Genomic DNA, 19,676 nt, shown 5'->3' on the forward strand with positions numbered 1-19,676 from the left:
TTATATAGATAAGGAAGGCTATAAAGATAAGGAAGGCTATATAGATAAGGAAAGCTCTATAGATAAGGAAGGCTCTATAGATAAGGAAGGTTATATAGATAAGGAAGGCTCTATAGATAAGGAAGGCTCTATAGATAAGGAAGGGTCTATAGATAAGGAAGGCTATATAGATAAGGAAGGCTATATAGATAAGGAAGGCTATATAGATAAGGAAGCCTATATAGATAAGGAAGGCTCTATAGATAAGGAAGGCTCTATAGATAAGGAAGGTTATATAGATAAGGAAGGCTATATAGATAAGGAAGGCTATATAGATAAGGAAGGCTCTATAGATAAGGAAGGCTCTATAGATAAGGAAGGCTATATAGATAAGGAAGGCTATATAGATAAGGAAGGCTATATAGATAAGGAAGGTTATATAGATAAGGAAGGTTATATAGATAAGGAAGGCTCTATAGATAAGGAAGGCTATATAGATAAGGAAGGCTATATAGATAAGGAAGGCTCTATAGATAAGGAAGGTTATATAGATAAGGAAGGCTATATAGATAAGGAAGGCTATATAGATAAGGAAGGCTATATAGATAAGGAAGGCTCTATAGATAAGGAAGGCTCTATAGATAAGGAAGGCTCTATAGATAAGGAAGGCTCTATAGATAAGGAAGGCTATATAGATAAGGAAGGCTCTATAGATAAGGAAGGCTCTATAGATAAGGAAGGCTATATAGATAAGGAAGGCTATATAGATAAGGAAGGCTCTATAGATAAGGAAGGCTCTATAGATAAGGAAGGCTATATAGATAAGGAAGGCTATATAGATAAGGAAGGCTATATAGATAAGGAAGGCTATATAGATAAGGAAGGTTATATAGATAAGGAAGGCTATATAGATAAGGAAGGCTCTATAGATAAGGAAGGCTATATAGATAAGGAAGGCTATATAGATAAGGAAGGCTCTATAGATAAGGAAGGCTATATAGATAAGGAAGGCTATATAGATAAGGAAGGCTCTATAGATAAGGAAGGCTATATAGATAAGGAAGGCTATATAGATAAGGAAGGCTCTATAGATAAGGAAGGTTATATAGATAAGGAAGGCTATATAGATAAGGAAGGTTATATAGATAAGGAAGGCTATATAGATAAGGAAGGCTATATAGATAAGGAAGGCTCTATAGATAAGGAAGGCTCTAGAGATAAGGAAGGTTATATAGATAAGGAAGGCTATATAGATAAGGAAGGCTATATAGATAAGGAAGGCTATATAGATAAGGAAGGCTCTATAGATAAGGAAGGCTCTATAGATAAGGAAGGCTCTATAGATAAGGAAGGTTATATAGATAAGGAAGGCTATATAGATAAGGAAGGCTATATAGATAAGGAAGGCTCTATAGATAAGGAAGGCTCTATAGATAAGGAAGGTTATATAGATAAGGAAGGCTCTATAGATAAGGAAGGCTCTATAGATAAGGAAGGCTCTATAGATAAGGAAGGCTATATAGATAAGGAAGGCTATATAGATAAGGAAGGCTATATAGATAAGGAAGCCTATATAGATAAGGAAGGCTCTATAGATAAGGAAGGCTCTATAGATAAGGAAGGCTCTATAGATAAGGAAGGTTATATAGATAAGGAAGGCTATATAGATAAGGAAGGCTATATAGATAAGGAAGGCTCTATAGATAAGGAAGGCTATATAGATAAGGAAGGCTCTATAGATAAGGAAGGCTCTATAGATAAGGAAGGCTATATAGATAAGGAAGGCTATATAGATAAGGAAGGTTATATAGATAAGGAAGGCTCTATAGATAAGGAAGGCTATATAGATAAGGAAGGCTCTATAGATAAGGAAGGTTATATAGATAAGGAAGGCTATATAGATAAGGAAGGCTATATAGATAAGGAAGGCTCTATAGATAAGGAAGGCTCTATAGATAAGGAAGGCTCTATAGATAAGGAAGGCTCTATAGATAAGGAAGGTTATATAGATAAGGAAGGCTATATAGATAAGGAAGGCTATATAGATAAGGAATGCTATATAGATAAGGAATGCTATATAGATAAGGAAGGCTCTATAGATAAGGAAGGCTATATAGATAAGGAAGGCTCTATAGATAAGGAAGGCTCTATAGATAAGGAAGGTTATATAGATAAGGAAGGCTCTATAGATAAGGAAGGTTATATAGATAAGGAAGGCTATATAGATAAGGAAGGCTATATAGATAAGGAAGGCTCTATAGATAAGGAAGGCTCTATAGATAAGGAAGGCTATATAGAGAAGGAAGGCTATATAGAGAAGGAAGGCTATATAGATAAGGAAGGCTATATAGATAAGGAAGGCTCTATAGATAAGGAAGGCTCTATAGATAAGGAAGGTTATATAGATAAGGAAGGCTATATAGATAAGGAAGGCTATATAGATAAGGAAGGCTCTATAGATAAGGAAGGCTCTATAGATAAGGAAGGCTCTATAGATAAGGAAGGCTATATAGATAAGGAAGGCTATATAGATAAGGAAGGCTCTATAGATAAGGAAGGTTATATAGATAAGGAAGGCTATATAGATAAGGAAGGCTCTATAGATAAGGAAGGTTATATAGATAAGGAAGGCTATATAGATAAGGAAGGCTATATAGATAAGGAAGGCTATATAGATAAGGAAGGCTCTATAGATAAGGAAGGCTATATAGATAAGGAAGGCTCTATAGATAAGGAAGGCTATATAGATAAGGAAGGCTATATAGATAAGGAAGGCTATATAGATAAGGAAGGTTATATAGATAAGGAAGGCTATATAGATAAGGAAGGCTATATAGATAAGGAAGGCTCTATAGATAAGGAAGGTTATATAGATAAGGAAGGCTATATAGATAAGGAAGGCTATATAGATAAGGAAGGCTATATAGATAAGGAAGGCTTTATAGATAAGGAAGGCTCTATAGATAAGGAAGGCTCTATAGATAAGGAAGGTTATATAGATAAGCAAGGCTATATAGATAAGGAAGGCTATATAGATAAGGAATGCTATATAGATAAGGAATGCTATATAGATAAGGAAGGCTATATAGATAAGGAAGGCTATATAGATAAGGAAGGCTCTATAGATAAGGAAGGCTCTATAGATAAGGAAGGTTATATAGATAAGGAAGGCTCTATAGATAAGGAAGGTTATATAGATAAGGAAGGCTATATAGATAAGGAAGGCTATATAGATAAGGAAGGCTATATAGATAAGGAAGGCTCTATAGATAAGGAAGGCTATATAGATAAGGAAGGCTATATAGATAAGGAAGGCTCTATAGAGAAGGAAGGCTATATAGATAAGGAAGGCTATATAGATAAGGAAGGCTCTATAGATAAGGAAGGTTATATAGATAAGGAAGGCTATATAGATAAGGAAGGTTATATAGATAAGGAAGGCTATATAGATAAGGAAGGCTATATAGATAAGGAAGGCTCTATAGATAAGGAAGGCTCTAGAGATAAGGAAGGTTATATAGATAAGGAAGGCTATATAGATAAGGAAGGCTATATAGATAAGGAAGGCTCTATAGATAAGGAAGGCTCTATAGATAAGGAAGGCTCTATAGATAAGGAAGGTTATATAGATAAGGAAGGCTATATAGATAAGGAAGGCTATATAGATAAGGAAGGCTCTATAGATAAGGAAGGCTCTATAGATAAGGAAGGTTATATAGATAAGGAAGGCTCTATAGATAAGGAAGGCTCTATAGATAAGGAAGGCTCTATAGATAAGGAAGGCTATATAGATAAGGAAGGCTATATAGATAAGGAAGGCTATATAGATAAGGAAGCCTATATAGATAAGGAAGGCTCTATAGATAAGGAAGGCTCTATAGATAAGGAAGGCTCTATAGATAAGGAAGGTTATATAGATAAGGAAGGCTATATAGATAAGGAAGGCTATATAGATAAGGAAGGCTATATAGATAAGGAAGGCTCTATAGATAAGGAAGGCTATATAGATAAGGAAGGCTCTATAGATAAGGAAGGCTCTATAGATAAGGAAGGCTATATAGATAAGGAAGGCTATATAGATAAGGAAGGTTATATAGATAAGGAAGGCTCTATAGATAAGGAAGGCTATATAGATAAGGAAGGCTCTATAGATAAGGAAGGTTATATAGATAAGGAAGGCTATATAGATAAGGAAGGCTATATAGATAAGGAAGGCTCTATAGATAAGGAAGGCTCTATAGATAAGGAAGGCTCTATAGATAAGGAAGGCTCTATAGATAAGGAAGGTTATATAGATAAGGAAGGCTATATAGATAAGGAAGGCTATATAGATAAGGAATGCTATATAGATAAGGAATGCTATATAGATAAGGAAGGCTCTATAGATAAGGAAGGCTATATAGATAAGGAAGGCTCTATAGATAAGGAAGGCTCTATAGATAAGGAAGGTTATATAGATAAGGAAGGCTCTATAGATAAGGAAGGTTATATAGATAAGGAAGGCTATATAGATAAGGAAGGCTATATAGATAAGGAAGGCTCTATAGATAAGGAAGGCTCTATAGATAAGGAAGGCTATATAGAGAAGGAAGGCTATATAGAGAAGGAAGGCTATATAGATAAGGAAGGCTATATAGATAAGGAAGGCTCTATAGATAAGGAAGGCTCTATAGATAAGGAAGGTTATATAGATAAGGAAGGCTATATAGATAAGGAAGGCTATATAGATAAGGAAGGCTCTATAGATAAGGAAGGCTCTATAGATAAGGAAGGCTCTATAGATAAGGAAGGCTATATAGATAAGGAAGGCTATATAGATAAGGAAGGCTCTATAGATAAGGAAGGTTATATAGATAAGGAAGGCTATATAGATAAGGAAGGCTCTATAGATAAGGAAGGTTATATAGATAAGGAAGGCTATATAGATAAGGAAGGCTATATAGATAAGGAAGGCTATATAGATAAGGAAGGCTCTATAGATAAGGAAGGCTATATAGATAAGGAAGGCTCTATAGATAAGGAAGGCTATATAGATAAGGAAGGCTATATAGATAAGGAAGGCTATATAGATAAGGAAGGTTATATAGATAAGGAAGGCTATATAGATAAGGAAGGCTATATAGATAAGGAAGGCTCTATAGATAAGGAAGGTTATATAGATAAGGAAGGCTATATAGATAAGGAAGGCTATATAGATAAGGAAGGCTATATAGATAAGGAAGGCTTTATAGATAAGGAAGGCTCTATAGATAAGGAAGGCTCTATAGATAAGGAAGGTTATATAGATAAGCAAGGCTATATAGATAAGGAAGGCTATATAGATAAGGAATGCTATATAGATAAGGAATGCTATATAGATAAGGAAGGCTATATAGATAAGGAAGGCTATATAGATAAGGAAGGCTCTATAGATAAGGAAGGCTCTATAGATAAGGAAGGTTATATAGATAAGGAAGGCTCTATAGATAAGGAAGGTTATATAGATAAGGAAGGCTATATAGATAAGGAAGGCTATATAGATAAGGAAGGCTATATAGATAAGGAAGGCTCTATAGATAAGGAAGGCTCTATAGATAAGGAAGGCTATATAGAGAAGGAAGGCTATATAGAGAAGGAAGGCTATATAGATAAGGAAGGCTATATAGATAAGGAAGGCTCTATAGATAAGGAAGGCTCTATAGATAAGGAAGGTTATATAGATAAGGAAGGCTATATAGATAAGGAAGGCTATATAGATAAGGAAGGCTCTATAGATAAGGAAGGCTCTATAGATAAGGAAGGCTCTATAGATAAGGAAGGCTATATAGATAAGGAAGGCTATATAGATAAGGAAGGCTCTATAGATAAGGAAGGTTATATAGATAAGGAAGGCTATATAGATAAGGAAGGCTATATAGATAAGGAAGGCTCTATAGATAAGGAAGGCTCTATAGATAAGGAAGGTTATATAGATAAGGAAGGCTCTATAGATAAGGAAGGTTATATAGATAAGGAAGGCTATATAGATAAGGAAGGCTATATAGATAAGGAAGGCTCTATAGATAAGGAAGGCTCTATAGATAAGGAAGGCTATATAGAGAAGGAAGGCTATATAGAGAAGGAAGGCTATATAGATAAGGAAGGCTATATAGATAAGGAAGGCTCTATAGATAAGGAAGGCTCTATAGATAAGGAAGGTTATATAGATAAGGAAGGCTATATAGATAAGGAAGGCTATATAGATAAGGAAGGCTCTATAGATAAGGAAGGCTCTATAGATAAGGAAGGCTCTATAGATAAGGAAGGCTATATAGATAAGGAAGGCTATATAGATAAGGAAGGCTCTATAGATAAGGAAAGTTATATAGATAAGGAAGGCTATATAGATAAGGAAGGCTATATAGATAAGGAAGGCTCTATAGATAAGGAAGGTTATATAGATAAGGAAGGCTATATAGATAAGGAAGGCTATATAGATAAGGAAGGTTCTATAGACTGTGTAAAATGAGAATCGCTCCACAGGTGAGGATTACAATAGCTGCTCAAATTAAGGTTTGATAACCAATGCTTTGAAGAAGAAGAGTGGTATCAGCAATGACAACAAGTGTAGGTCCTTCCACACAGAAGTAGAGAGTGTGAGTCACCTGAAATTCAGTTATAAGGTTCTGCTGTAAAGTGATTAATTCACCCAGAACCATTTAGATAAGGAAGACTAAAACGAGGATCGCTTCACTATGACCAGGAGAGGATTATAATAGCCGCCCAAAATCAAGGCTTGATGACCAATGTTTTAAAGAAGTGTGGTGTTATCAATGGCAACAAGTGATTGTTCTGACACACAGAAGTAGACAGTGTTGATCACCTGACATCAATGTAATGTTCTACAAAGGGGAAGGGCAACAATACAATGCGACACAATGGAGCGTGTAATCATCTCTACTGGATCATCTGTAAAAAGTTGAATATCGAATGCAGCAGCAAATCATGGGAACATGTTTACCAGAAAAAACAGTTGGAAATAAGTTGTACACCATCCACCACGATTATACAATTTCTACAGCTTTGTATTTTGAAAACGGAGCTGTAACTTATTTCCAACTGTTTTTCTGGTAAACATGTTCCCATATGACATAGTGATATAGGTGTTTATAATGATGTATAGCTTATATGATGGTGTATAACTTATGATGGTGTATAACTTATGATGATGTATAACTTATATGATGGTGCATAACTTATTTCCAACTGTATAACTTATTTCAAACTGTTTTTTCTGGTAAACATGTTCCATATGTATCACTTATGATGGTGTATAACTTATATGATGGTGTATAACTTATGATGATGTATAACTTATATGATGGTGTATAACTTATTTCCAACTGTATAACTTATTTCCAACTGTTTTTTCTGGTAAACATGTTCCCATATGACATATGACTGTTTTTTCTGGTAAACATGTTCCATATGTATAACTTATGATGATGTATAACTTATATGATGGTGTATAACTTATTTCCAACTGTATAACTTATTTCCAACTGTTTTTTCTGATAAACATGTTCCCATATGACATAGTGATATAGGGTAAGAAAGAGAAAGAAGCAACCTAAGTAGAAGGTAGTGTACCCAATGATGCCGGGTTAAACAGAGCTGAGAGGGAAAACTACCAAAATCTTATGCACGACATTGAAAAGAAACTGGAATCTTAAGATCTCTATCATTCTAGTTATTATAGAAAGAATTAAAAAAAACAAAAACCTACCTGGCAAATATACCCGGTGAACCAAGTGCAAAAAAACTCAAAAAATTGCACTTAAATGGACGATCAGAATCTTAAAAAGGTCTATTGGTTGAAATGTATGAGAAAACAAGTAAATGTCTAGCATCCAGTAAGATGCTTTACCCCGAGTTAAAAAAAAATGTACATATACACATATTTATATACATGCATTTATATACATAAATAGATATATATACACATATATATATGTAAACAATAAATCTATAAACATATAAAGTTGAGGTTTTTGTCGCACTGATATTAAAATTTAAAAACCTATTTTTTTCTACTTAATAATTATTAAAACGAACTTCATAATATACTCAGTCATGGATATGCGAGTGACTTCATCAAAGTGAACTAATTTGCATATTCCTTTGAAAAGGGGACTTTAATTAATTACTTCTCCATTTTTTATGGTTTCTTATTGAAAGATTAGTTTTATTTAACTCTTACACAGTTCTATTTATGTGTATTTTCTACATTGTGCATAATTCGGTAGCATTTAGGCTGAAATATTTCTAGCACACACACACACACACACACACACACATTGTGAGCTTGTCTGCGAACTAATTCGATTTGATTTTTAGCCAGTAAAAATAGTTGCTTTGAGGAAAAAAAATTGTTTAATTTAACTTGAGGAGTTAGTCGACTAAACTGGTTAATTCTACACAAGCCCCAACATACATGCATACATTAAATTTGCTTAATTTTTTACATTTTGATTTTACATATATATATATATATATAAGAGCAAATAGTTAATAAAACATGTTAAAAAAACACTTTGAAAAAGAGTTAAAAAAAGATATTTAATCTGAAAAGGAAACACTTGATAAGTGGATAGTCCTTAATCCGCAGAGTTTCGAAGAAATACTTTCCTTCTCATCAGAGGGTAGGAATTAGAAAAATGCGGGATCGAATTTTGCATACAAAAGTATTTGATGAGACTGCAAGTAAGTCAAAGATCTTACTTGATAACAAAAAGTGAAGAAAAAAGTGATTTCACGTGAATGGATAGGTTCTGGCTATGACTTTATTTGGAGACTGTGGAGAATGTAGAGAGAGTTACTTCTTAGTTACCATTGCGCCCAGGTCCACTTTGTCCTAGGGTAGTAATATCTGTTAGGGCATCAGGTGTTACCAGATCAGGCTTTTTGAAGATACTGGCTTCCTGACCAATAATGCACCAAATATTACAGGCGACTGAGGACTGATTATGAATTTAATATTCCCTTGAAACTTCCTCCTTTGTAGTAAGCTGGTTCAACTCACCTCGAGTGAATGTCATACATAACATACATACATACACACATACATACATACATACATACATATATACATACATACAATATGAAGGGTAAAAAAAAATGACAATATAAAAATATACTAATGTATATAGATTCATTCATTTATACAGTATGGATGTTCCATCAATTAGGCGTTTAGGATAAGTAAATTATTTATACCATGGTATTTCGAAGTTTAATGCTTCTCGTTAGAAAAAGAGAGATGATAGGTATCCTACACCCCTAATTGATGTAATATCCATATTGAACAAACAAGTCTATATACATTAGTATATATTTTTATATTATCGTTTTTTTTTAATTTCCTTCATATTCTATATAAGTTCCAAAGCAATTTGTTGAGCTTGATATGTACCGCATGTGGCCCACTGTTCGCGTGTTTGACATGCCTCGTGTAAGATATGATGTATTTAAAATTTATTAGGGCAGGGTTTTCCAAACTTAAGGACACCATGGAACCCCTGAGCAGTGCAAAGGATTTTCACGGAGCACTAACAAGATAATTTCTAAAATAAATATCAAAAATATTCATTTCAAATTTTAACATTAACTGATGATAATTTTTTTATAACAATTTTTTTGTTTTTGATTAATCAAAAATTGTTGCAGTTTTTTTTTTGTTAATTTATTTTTTTTTTACTTTTTTATGAACCATCCTGAAACTCTCCGCACTTATGCATCATATCTACCGCTCCAGAAGATATCTCACTACTGATGCAATTCTCTATCTAAAAAAAAAAAATCTACTTCCTGTAAAAAAAGATCAGTAAGTAAGTGTCTGCAGCCATTTAATTTTTCCATGTAAAGCATGTGGTCCTCTTCAAGAAAGGGCTTCCGGGGCCCTTCAGCCTCACTCATGCAGACCCAGGGGTCGATGGAGCCCACTTGGGAAATCCTCTCTTAGAGAATCAATGCGTCCTGCAAGCTGATTGGTTAGTGTGTGAACCAATCGCTTGGCAGGGACATTGATTTGCAAGAGAAAATAATGTTTCATGACTTCTACATAATTGCAAACGTCAAAACAACTTACCACCCGGATGAATAGGTTATGGCGAGAAGCAAGCAAAGGCCCACGCGGAATAGATCCATGTTGGTGACTGTATGGAGAAAAAAAAAAGAAACAAATTAAATTTCTATTTCTGAATTTTTGAGTTAAGAATTGATTATTTGTATTATTTGGATTCTTCAGACTGTTTTGAGTGTTATTTTCACAACATTTCGGTCGGTATCACTTTCAACCTTCTTCAGGTGTATCTTGTCGAACTCGGGAATTTGGACAATCAATTACTAAATAGACCTAGTATGTAATTTAACACGATAGGGTCAGTTAATTATAAATAATACTGAATATATAAGTAAAGACGGTAGTTTCCCGTTGCTTTCCATCCTGATTCGGGGATGCATTTTCCCCAGTGAGTTAAACGCGTCCCAGGTACCTATCTGGAAAATTCTGCGACTAAGCACGGTACATACAGCACCTAGCCTTCTCGGATGGTCACCCTTCTGCTACTGATCAGGCTCATTGTTGCTTAACTTCGGTGATCTGGCGAGAACGGGTGTGTCATCGTGATTATGCCGTATTCGTATGCAGTAGTCAGAAGAATCAAAATAATACGAAGTTAAATTTAGATCATGTCTTTTATAAAAAAAAATGATAATACAAAAAGAAAAAAAAATGTATGTTTGCGTTTCCAACGGAATCAAGACATGTTCTACAAATATAACAAATTTAATTCATTAGTATTTACTATCAAATGAGTTGAACTGGCATTAAATCATCGACGTTATATAACACGTATAATTCCGAATGTGACTGTGATACTTAATTCTGAGCGTTAATGTCAAAGTTCATCTGTATTAATGATAACGACTGTCATGACAAATAACACCCTACCTGAGATCACGTCCTTCAAACTGTTTGGCTTAACTTCCATACGCAACATGAATTTAAACAAATACATTGCGGACAGCGAATGTTACATCGATGTCTGTGCATTTTGTGTTGGGTCGGCACCCCTACAGATTCTGACAATGAACTATTCCTGGTGTCACTTCCAGGTACCAAGTTCTTGCTTTCCAGCAGCCTGAACCCATGACTGAGAGAGAGAGACAGAGAGAGAGAGAGGAAGAGAGAGGGAGGGAGAGAGGGAGAGAGAGGGAGGGAGAGAGGGAGAGAGAGTCTTCTCGTTATTCTTTCCAACATTTACACCATAACATTTTGCTACGTTAGAAAGTTAAGTTTAAGGAGTATGGTCTTCCTCATGAACAAACATGATAAATCAATAGAGTCAATGTTTATAGGTTGGATGTCGTGACTGGGAATAGGAAGTCCCAAATAAGAGATAGTAGATTTTCAAATATAGTGTATTCTTGGTGCTCATATGGTAGGCTCTAGCGTAACGATTACAGTTGCAATGTTTAATGCATCAAGTATTGTCTGAAAAGTAAGTCAGCCTTTTGGAAAATCCTTAAACGATATGAGGATGTAAGAAATGACGTCATATTTTTTTAAAAACTAAGGTTTAGTCAGTCTCTCTTGGGAAGCCATGAGAAGGAGACACGACAATAATGTAGAATAATCTGAGTCTAGTGTTACCGATGTCTGTCCATCCGCGTTACTCATTTGTTAAGTTAGAAATTTATTTTTATGAAGTAAATTAAGATAACATTAGTCTCTCTTTTCATAAGACCACTCTCTTCAAATAGAACCTTGAAGAAAACTCATCGAACGTCTCTCTTGACTCTTTCCCGCATGAAAAAGTTTTATTTGTCTTGACTAAACAGATGAGACGATCGACGGCCGTTTATGAAACGCAGCAAAGAGACACGACAGCGATGACGATCCCCGTATAAACACCATCACGTATGTATAAATAAGAAAGCTGACAAAATGTTTGTAGCGATTAAACTGCTTACCGATAAATTAGACAAAATAAATGAACTCAGTGGAAAAGTGAAAATCATTTGTCTGGAATTTTGTGAAATACAACGCGCCCCCTCCTCTTCACTAATCAAAACGTTCAACGACACCCTACAAACTTGAAAATGTCAAGAAAAGAAAATGTTGTTGCCTTCAAATTGTTAAATATGGGGGACCCTAACCCTTACCCTACGCCACTGGCGATTTCCATTCTCTTTGGTATGCGTGATGATTTTTCTACAGAGTGGTCGCTAGAAAAGCGGGAAATTTGAAGGTCAGCTTAGATCATGAATAAAATGCGTGATTGCTATTTTTTGATTGGATCTTTTGTTGTCGAGCTTGGGTTTCTAGGTTAAGACGTTGCAGTTAAGCGCACGGACGATATTTTGAATATCTATGAGTATAATCTAATATTTGTCTTTGAAAAACTTTGTAAAAATTATTCTTTCTAAAAATAAATCGTTGTTTGACAAATTTCCCACTTTTCTAGCGACCATCCTGTATTAAAAAAAATTTGCAACTTTCATATGAGTGGTTAGGGTTTATATTGATTGGTTTCCGAATTCGATGATTGTTACACATGAAGGAGTTTTCGTCAATGTCCATAAAGTTAACTAGTGTGAATTTTGACAATGGTCATACTGAGTGCCTTATAATAACCCAGATCTGCAAAACAGAATCACTCCATGGGTTGTTTATTTTCGAACGTACTTTTGTAGTAATAATATCGGATTTTGAAATCTAAGGAAGTCATACCTACGTAATATTTCTTGTTATTCGGGTTTTCTTTCGCAAATATTGTGGCCTAGTGAACTATGCTTTTGGTTAGACATTTATTTTGAACTGGGCAAAGTGTGCGGGGTCTACAGTTGCATTTATTTTGTTCGTTATTAGTATTTTTATTTTTATTTCTACTATGGTTGTCGTTGTCTTGAGTTGGTTTGTTGTTGTTGTTATTATTATTATTATTATTATTATTATTATTTCTACTAGTTATATATGTGCCCTTTGTGTTAGTTTTATTTTTGATATGATGTTCACTTGTTTTATTATTTATTTTCTTATTGTTTTCATTGCTTTTATTTAATATTTTGTTATTTTATGCTTTAATTATCATCTCTAACTTTTCGCAGCAGCTGTATAATAACTTTAGGTTATTTTTATTGAAAATTTTTGTAAGGGATTGGTTATGGGGAAGTGCTTTTCGATGAGATCTATAAATTTCTTGCCAAGTTTTATTTTTAACATTTGATCGTATGGCGGCGTATACCATATTATATTTCTTTTTTCTTCTATTTTTAATTTTTATTATAGTTATTGGTGTTTTGTTGCTTATATTTGATATCAATATTTTTGTATCCACTATTTTTAGGGCTGTTTCGTAGATATTGATTGACCTGTTAAATACATTTTCATCGCTTGAGTTATTGCTGAGTCTACTTCCGATCGAGTTAGGAATCTGTTTTATAATTGATGGTGGGTGGTTGGACTGGTGGGTTTACATATATTGGATTAGCGTTATCTTTTAAGTAGGGTTCATATGTGTTTTTATCTAAATTTAACGTGACGTCCAGAAAGTTTGTTACTTTTATGTTATCTAGTACGTTAGCTAACATGGATGAAACGCGGAATATTCTGTGAAGCTTAATTGCCATATATATTTTTTATAACTTACTATATATATATATATATATATGTGTGTGTGTGTGTGTGTGTGTGTGTGTGTGTGTGTGTGTGTGTGTGTGTGTGTGTGTGTGTGTGTGTGTGTGTGTGTGTGTTTTATCATTTATTTATTTTATTTTTTATATTACCGTTTTATCTGTTTGGTTACATATGTTTCGGGTGTTGGATCATGTTTACGATCCAACAGCATCGTCAGACCTTACAGAAATGATAGTGGTTGTAGCTAGAGCATTTCTGTTAGGTCTGGCGAGGTTGTTGGATCGTAAACATGGTCTAACACCCGGAACATATGTAACCAAACAGATAAAACGGTAATATTAAAAAAAAAAAAAAATAAAACACATATTTGCTCTGTAGTATTGAGCACTCTTCAGGTTTTTACTAATATATATATATATATATATATATATATATATATAGAGAGAGAGAGAGAGATAGAGAGAGAGAGAGAGAGAGAGAGAGAGATAGAGAGAGAGAGAGAGAGAGAGATAGAGAGAGAGAGAGAGAGATAGATAGAGAGAGATACAAATCCCGTGAAGATTCGCGAGTTCGATAGAAAGATTCCCAAGTTCGAGAAAATAATTCCTGACTTGTATAAGATACACCTCAAGAACGTCGGAAGCTACTTCGACCGAAATGCTGTGAAAATAATACTCAAGAGGAGAACAGTTGTCCGAAGAATCTCAATAATAGGGATTCTTTTAAATCTTCTAACCTATTCCTAAATCGAACTCTACCTTCACCCTAAATGACAGCTACTCGAACGTAAGGTAGGGACAAAAAATATTGTTAACTACCCTTAAGAATGACCCAGAAATAATGGATGATTTTACGTAAGATTCATATACGAAATTGATCACCCATTCTAAATTCTAAAATAATAAAATAAAATCATCGCCTAAAAATGTAGAATCTTGATTCAGTTGAGGGTGTTAATACATACAAAAACATCTTGATCTCATTTTCTTTTTAAGATGAAGAAAAAAAAGGGAGCACTGTAGTAATATGCAATACAAAAACGCAAATTAAACGAAACGAAATTGTTCCAGTATTTCAAATTAATTGTTCGCCAATTGTTTCGTTTTATAAATTTGCATTTTTATTCCAATTTTTCTTGATGATTCTTTTTTTTATTTTTTACATTTATTATTAAACTGGTGTACACCCTTCGTAAAAATGGAGAAAAAATATAATTATGCTTCGCCAATGTTTGCATATAAAATCAGAGAATTACATCAATAAATTAATTTTTCATATAAAAATTATTTCTGAAGACTTATCGAAAATAAAAGCATCAACCCTTCACTTTTTTTTTCAGAATGGCGGATTTTTTTTCTGATGGAGGGTGGGAATTGTCTGACTTGCTATTTACTCTTTCGTTTTCCACTTGAAATGATTTAGTTCGAGTAAAAAAAAAAAAGCACGTTTTTTATGCACTAACTTTTGTGCGACGGAATGAATTTATATTCATTTGTATACAAATAAATGCATTTATTCTTTAGATTCTTCGAACTGCTATTCTCATCTTGAGTGTCATTTTCATAACTGTCTACAAGGACCGTAGTGGATAAAGTATTTGGTAAAAATCAGTTGCAAGTTACACTCTTCTGGATGGCCCTGTCGGTGGGGCATTAGAATACGCCGACTGCCCCCCCCCTGCCCCTGCAGAGGGTAAAAGTCCCTCAATGGGGGTCCTGGATATGACTTTAAACTATATCCAGTCCAGTGGTGAGGCCCCAGCTTGTGGGCTTTGGGGAGTGTGGAGCCATCCCTTAATTACCATTGCTCCCAGGTCCACTCTGACCCGGAGTGGTAGTACCTATTAGGGTCCCAACTATGGGTTAAATAGAAACCGACGTGAAAACAACAAATATACTCTATTAAAAAAAATTTTCTTCAAAATCTTTGGATTCGGCATTAAATAACCTGGAAAGGGTTGATATGCCGTAAAACAAAAACAACCAACCAACTCTTCTGGAGATTCAAGGTTCAATCCTTAGTGCGGGCGACACACACACACACACACACACACACACACACACACACACACACACACACACACAGACACACACACACACACACTGCGAATTACTAGAACTTCTACCCAGTCATGGAAGGTGGAATGAGAGCAAGCATGCAGCTACCCCCATGGATTAAACAAAAGGCTCTGTTTGAAATTTTGTGCAGATTCCCGAGATCGACAGAAAGATTGTGATTTTGACAGAAAGATTCCCCGACTTCAACACCTGAAAAATGTCAGAAGTTATATCGGCCAAAATATTGTGCAAATAACACTCAAAATGAGAAGAATAGTTCAAAAGGATCCAAATAATACGAATTATCAATCCTTATCTAAAAAATTACGAAACGTAAAATAAAATACACATTGGTTTTTATTAATGAATGGGGAATTATAACTGGTATATTTTAAACGGATTAATTTTTTTTTTTTACAGCGAAATTCATTAAATTCCATTAGATTTGTTATTTTGTCACAAGAATGTTAAAACTCCGTTTTTTTTTTTTTTTTTTTTTTTTTGTGTCATAAAAATTGAAAAATGCTTCAAAAATATTTTTGGTGTAAGAATAAAGAAAACAATAAAGACAACATGGCCGCCGTCGATTAAAACAATGAAACAAAATTCGATCTTCAAAACTTTAAAAATAAATTAGATTTTTTTTTTGCTCTATCGTTATTTTCATGGCAGGTGCTCGTCGCAACTGTAACCTATGCCCCCCACCCTTCTATGTCAAACTTCCACGAAAAGCACACGTCTAGCTACAACCACTATCAACAATTTCCCCCACTCCCTATCGGTGCCTAAATCTAAACGCAAATTCCATGAACAAAGCTTCTTTCCTCGGACTGCCCGGCTATGGAACTGTGTTCTGTTCCGCATTGCCTGCTTTCCGGCTGACTACAACATGGTCGTCTTCAAGTATAATGTAAACAAATTCTTGTTGAGCCGTCCGTCGTCCACTTAGTCAATTTCTACCTAGTTTCTACCACCGTAACTCTTAGCCTCGAGTGGTATTCGGGCCTTGATAAGTGGTAACTCCTCTATAAAAACAAAACAAGAATAATAATAATAATAATAATAATAATAATAATAATAATAATAATAATAATAATAAAAAGACAAGAAAACTATTTAAGACCAAAAATTAGTCTATCTAAAATATACCAACATTTTAGATAGATCTAAGTTTTGGTCTTAAATAGTTTTTTTTTTTTTTTTTTTTTTTTTTTTACAGAAGAAAAAAAGCAAAAGAGATGAGTTATTCAAACAGTCCTTTATAGAACTAAATTTATTTATGAATTACTTCCCATGGAACGGGGGTGGGGTGGGGTAATATACTGCTCTTTTCAATGAGCATTTGCTCCGGTTTTTATTTACAATTCAAGCTAATTAAAAAAAAAAAAATACTGAAAATACAGAAAAAATCTTTGTGATGTACGTACCCATCACGGAACAAAGCTGTTATATTCCAAAAATCACATAAATTGATCACGTAGTTTTATTTTTAACTAAAAAATAAAATTTTATGAGTAAGCAAAAAAGGACTATCTCGCGACGCCATCTTGAAAAAAACCCCAAACAAACAAAAAAAAAACATGGACAGATAAGCCCAAAATAAGTCAAACTTACCAGATCATCCTTGTAATGCTACCGATTTCACGTTAATGGCTTTAAATCATTTCAAAAATGATTGTAAAACTACTTGATCTTTGAATATGACATTTTCGTTCCGTATGTAAAGATTTTTCTGTAATTTTTATATAGTTGTTATTAGATTGAATTCTAAATAAGAACCCTTACTTCATAGTCGGTGTAAACTGAAATCTCTACTTTCTATGTCCTGTGACCGGAAAATTAAGTCCTACATCTTAAAAAAGAGATTTCAGCTTCATCACCTATGGGCTCCCTCTACCGGGCTAGAAAAATACCTGCTATATCTTTATCTATTTGCTCATACAAGGAGTATTGTTGTCACATCTGGGCTGATGCTCATACCACTACCCTTTCCCTCTTAAACAGAGTGCAAAAAAAAAAAGTTTAATCTAATAGATCCTGCACTGTCTACCAGGTTCCAGCCCCTGTCCCATCGCTGCAAATATGCCATCCCTGTGCTTGTTTCACAAGTACTTCCAGGGAATGTGCTCCAATAAACTTACTGCACCTGTGCTCCCTAAACGATTTAAATATCCCCGATTAACCCGACAAGCAGCAGAGTTTCACCCCTTCATTGAACAGGTCCCCAGATACTAGAAAACGTTCTTCTAAAGTAGTTTCTTTTATTTGACCACTTGCCTTTGGAGTTTCCTCCCTGTTTTTTTGTTTCCCCGGCTGTATCAGCGTCCAGAAATTTGAATGTGATGTGAACAAATATCTTACTGCACAACTCCCCACTTAAGATACTCCCTATAAATCTGGCCATTAGTTCATAGTAACCTCTTACGTCTCAGTTGTAATATTACTTTTTTGGGGATGAACAAAAGTTAAAAAACAAAAATCTATAAAGTTACATTTTACTATAAAGATATAATAATCGGTGCTTGTTCAGAAGTCCCCACACATATGAAATAAATAAGTAATAACAATATTAATAATAAAATCTTTACGTACTCGTAACGAGAACAAAGTATCGCATTCCAAAAACCACGTAACTGATGAAGTAAATTTTTTTTAGCGAATTTGAATTTTCCCGATGCCTCTATCCCCATGTTAAGAATGGCTTTCTAAAATTTCGATTTAGAGTCCCCCCCCCCTGGTTTCTTTAGACTATTTTTAAAATGGCGCCGCGAGATCGTCATTTGTAGTTAAGCTGGTTTTCTTATTTAAAAATAAAACTACTTGATCAATTTATGTGGTTTTTGGAATATGATGTTTTCCATTCGTCAAGGATACATTATACAGATTTTTCTATATTTTCGTTTTCTTTTTTTGTTTGTTTTTGTTTTATGTCCCCCCCCCCCATGAAAGGGGAAATTAATCGACAAATAATCACCTGAAAAACAAATTTCTTCATCCGTGTTAATCAAGAACAATTTTTAAAAGATTTCTTGTTTTTCACCCCACCAGTCCACCACCACAAAAAAAAAAAAAAAAAAAAAAAAAAAGAAATTTGAAAAATTGTTCAAGAACGAAGCAGACTCTACTCCGACATTTTCTATTTTTCAAGATGATATGTGAGGGTTTTCATGTTGCAGTCTTGGGCTCCTATATATAAAGCTGTCACTATAAATCAAACGAGTTTTATAATCCGAAGCTACCCTTCCTCAAACACACACACACCTACACACGAAACATAGGCAAATAGCCCACAAAAGAGAGAGAGAGAGAGAGAGAGAGAGAGAGAGAGAGAGAGAGAGAGAGAGAGAGAGAGAGAGAGCCGTATGCGGGGCCCAAAATCTTACTTGTTTCTGCTGCTGTTTTGACGTCCGTCAAGAATGCAAACTGGCGATCATGTTAACAACGTCCGTTTTTATAACCAAAACATTCATGTCACGTGTCCTACAAAGCTGGGGAAAATACGCACCCTCAAGCAACAGTGACATTGTTTTCTTCGTTTTTTATTGGTACTGAGGCCGATAACCCGGATCTTGCAACAAAGAAGATAAAACACACACTTTTTAACAAGGATTTTCGTTTTCTTTTTGAATTCATTTTTTCACACCTATCGCTTATTAAATTGCGAAGTGACACTAAAACGTATATGACATATGGCTGTCTCCTTTAAGTGGGGAAAACCCACCATGGACACCAAAATAATGTCGACATATTATTCGCTATAAAATTTCAGTGTTTATTCAAATGGGCACTTTCCGTATTTTCTTTACTTAAAAGTAAAAAAAAAAAAAATTTTTGTTCGGTTAGAGTACTCATCCTCTACGGTGCTAACTTTTCAAATCTCACCCTACTTACAAAGCCACAATTATTCCAAGCATGGAGTATTGTTGCCACATCTATGTTGGTGCATCTACCGCTTATCTTTCACTTTTAGTCGCTGCACTATC

At 34.4% G+C, this 19,676-nt stretch overlaps 1 protein-coding gene across 3 annotated transcripts in view; it reads right to left on the reverse strand.

Annotated features, from left to right (window-relative positions):
* LOC145254764 (uncharacterized) overlaps positions 1 to 19,360 on the reverse strand; it is a 53,668-nt gene extending 34,308 nt beyond the window's left edge. The window contains exons 1-2 of one of the 3 annotated variants that reach the window (XM_080113527.1): positions 19,077 to 19,360; positions 10,085 to 10,151 (exon numbers count right to left, since the gene is read on the reverse strand). In XM_080113527.1, coding sequence (XP_079969653.1) covers positions 10,085 to 10,143 — 59 coding nt within the window. In that variant the 5' untranslated portion in view covers positions 10,144 to 10,151; positions 19,077 to 19,360. Of the gene's footprint in view, positions 1 to 10,084; positions 10,152 to 10,948; positions 11,013 to 18,667; positions 18,888 to 19,076 lie in introns of those variants that run through there. The other 2 variants (XM_080113528.1, XM_080113526.1) reach the window with 2 other exon arrangements.
* Positions 19,361 to 19,676: the final 316 nt, after the last annotated feature.

Source organism: Euprymna scolopes, chromosome 30, assembly GCF_053919585.1.
Source record: "Euprymna scolopes isolate OS-2025 chromosome 30, ASM5391958v1, whole genome shotgun sequence".
Lineage (NCBI taxonomy): Eukaryota > Metazoa > Mollusca > Cephalopoda > Sepiida > Sepiolidae > Euprymna > Euprymna scolopes.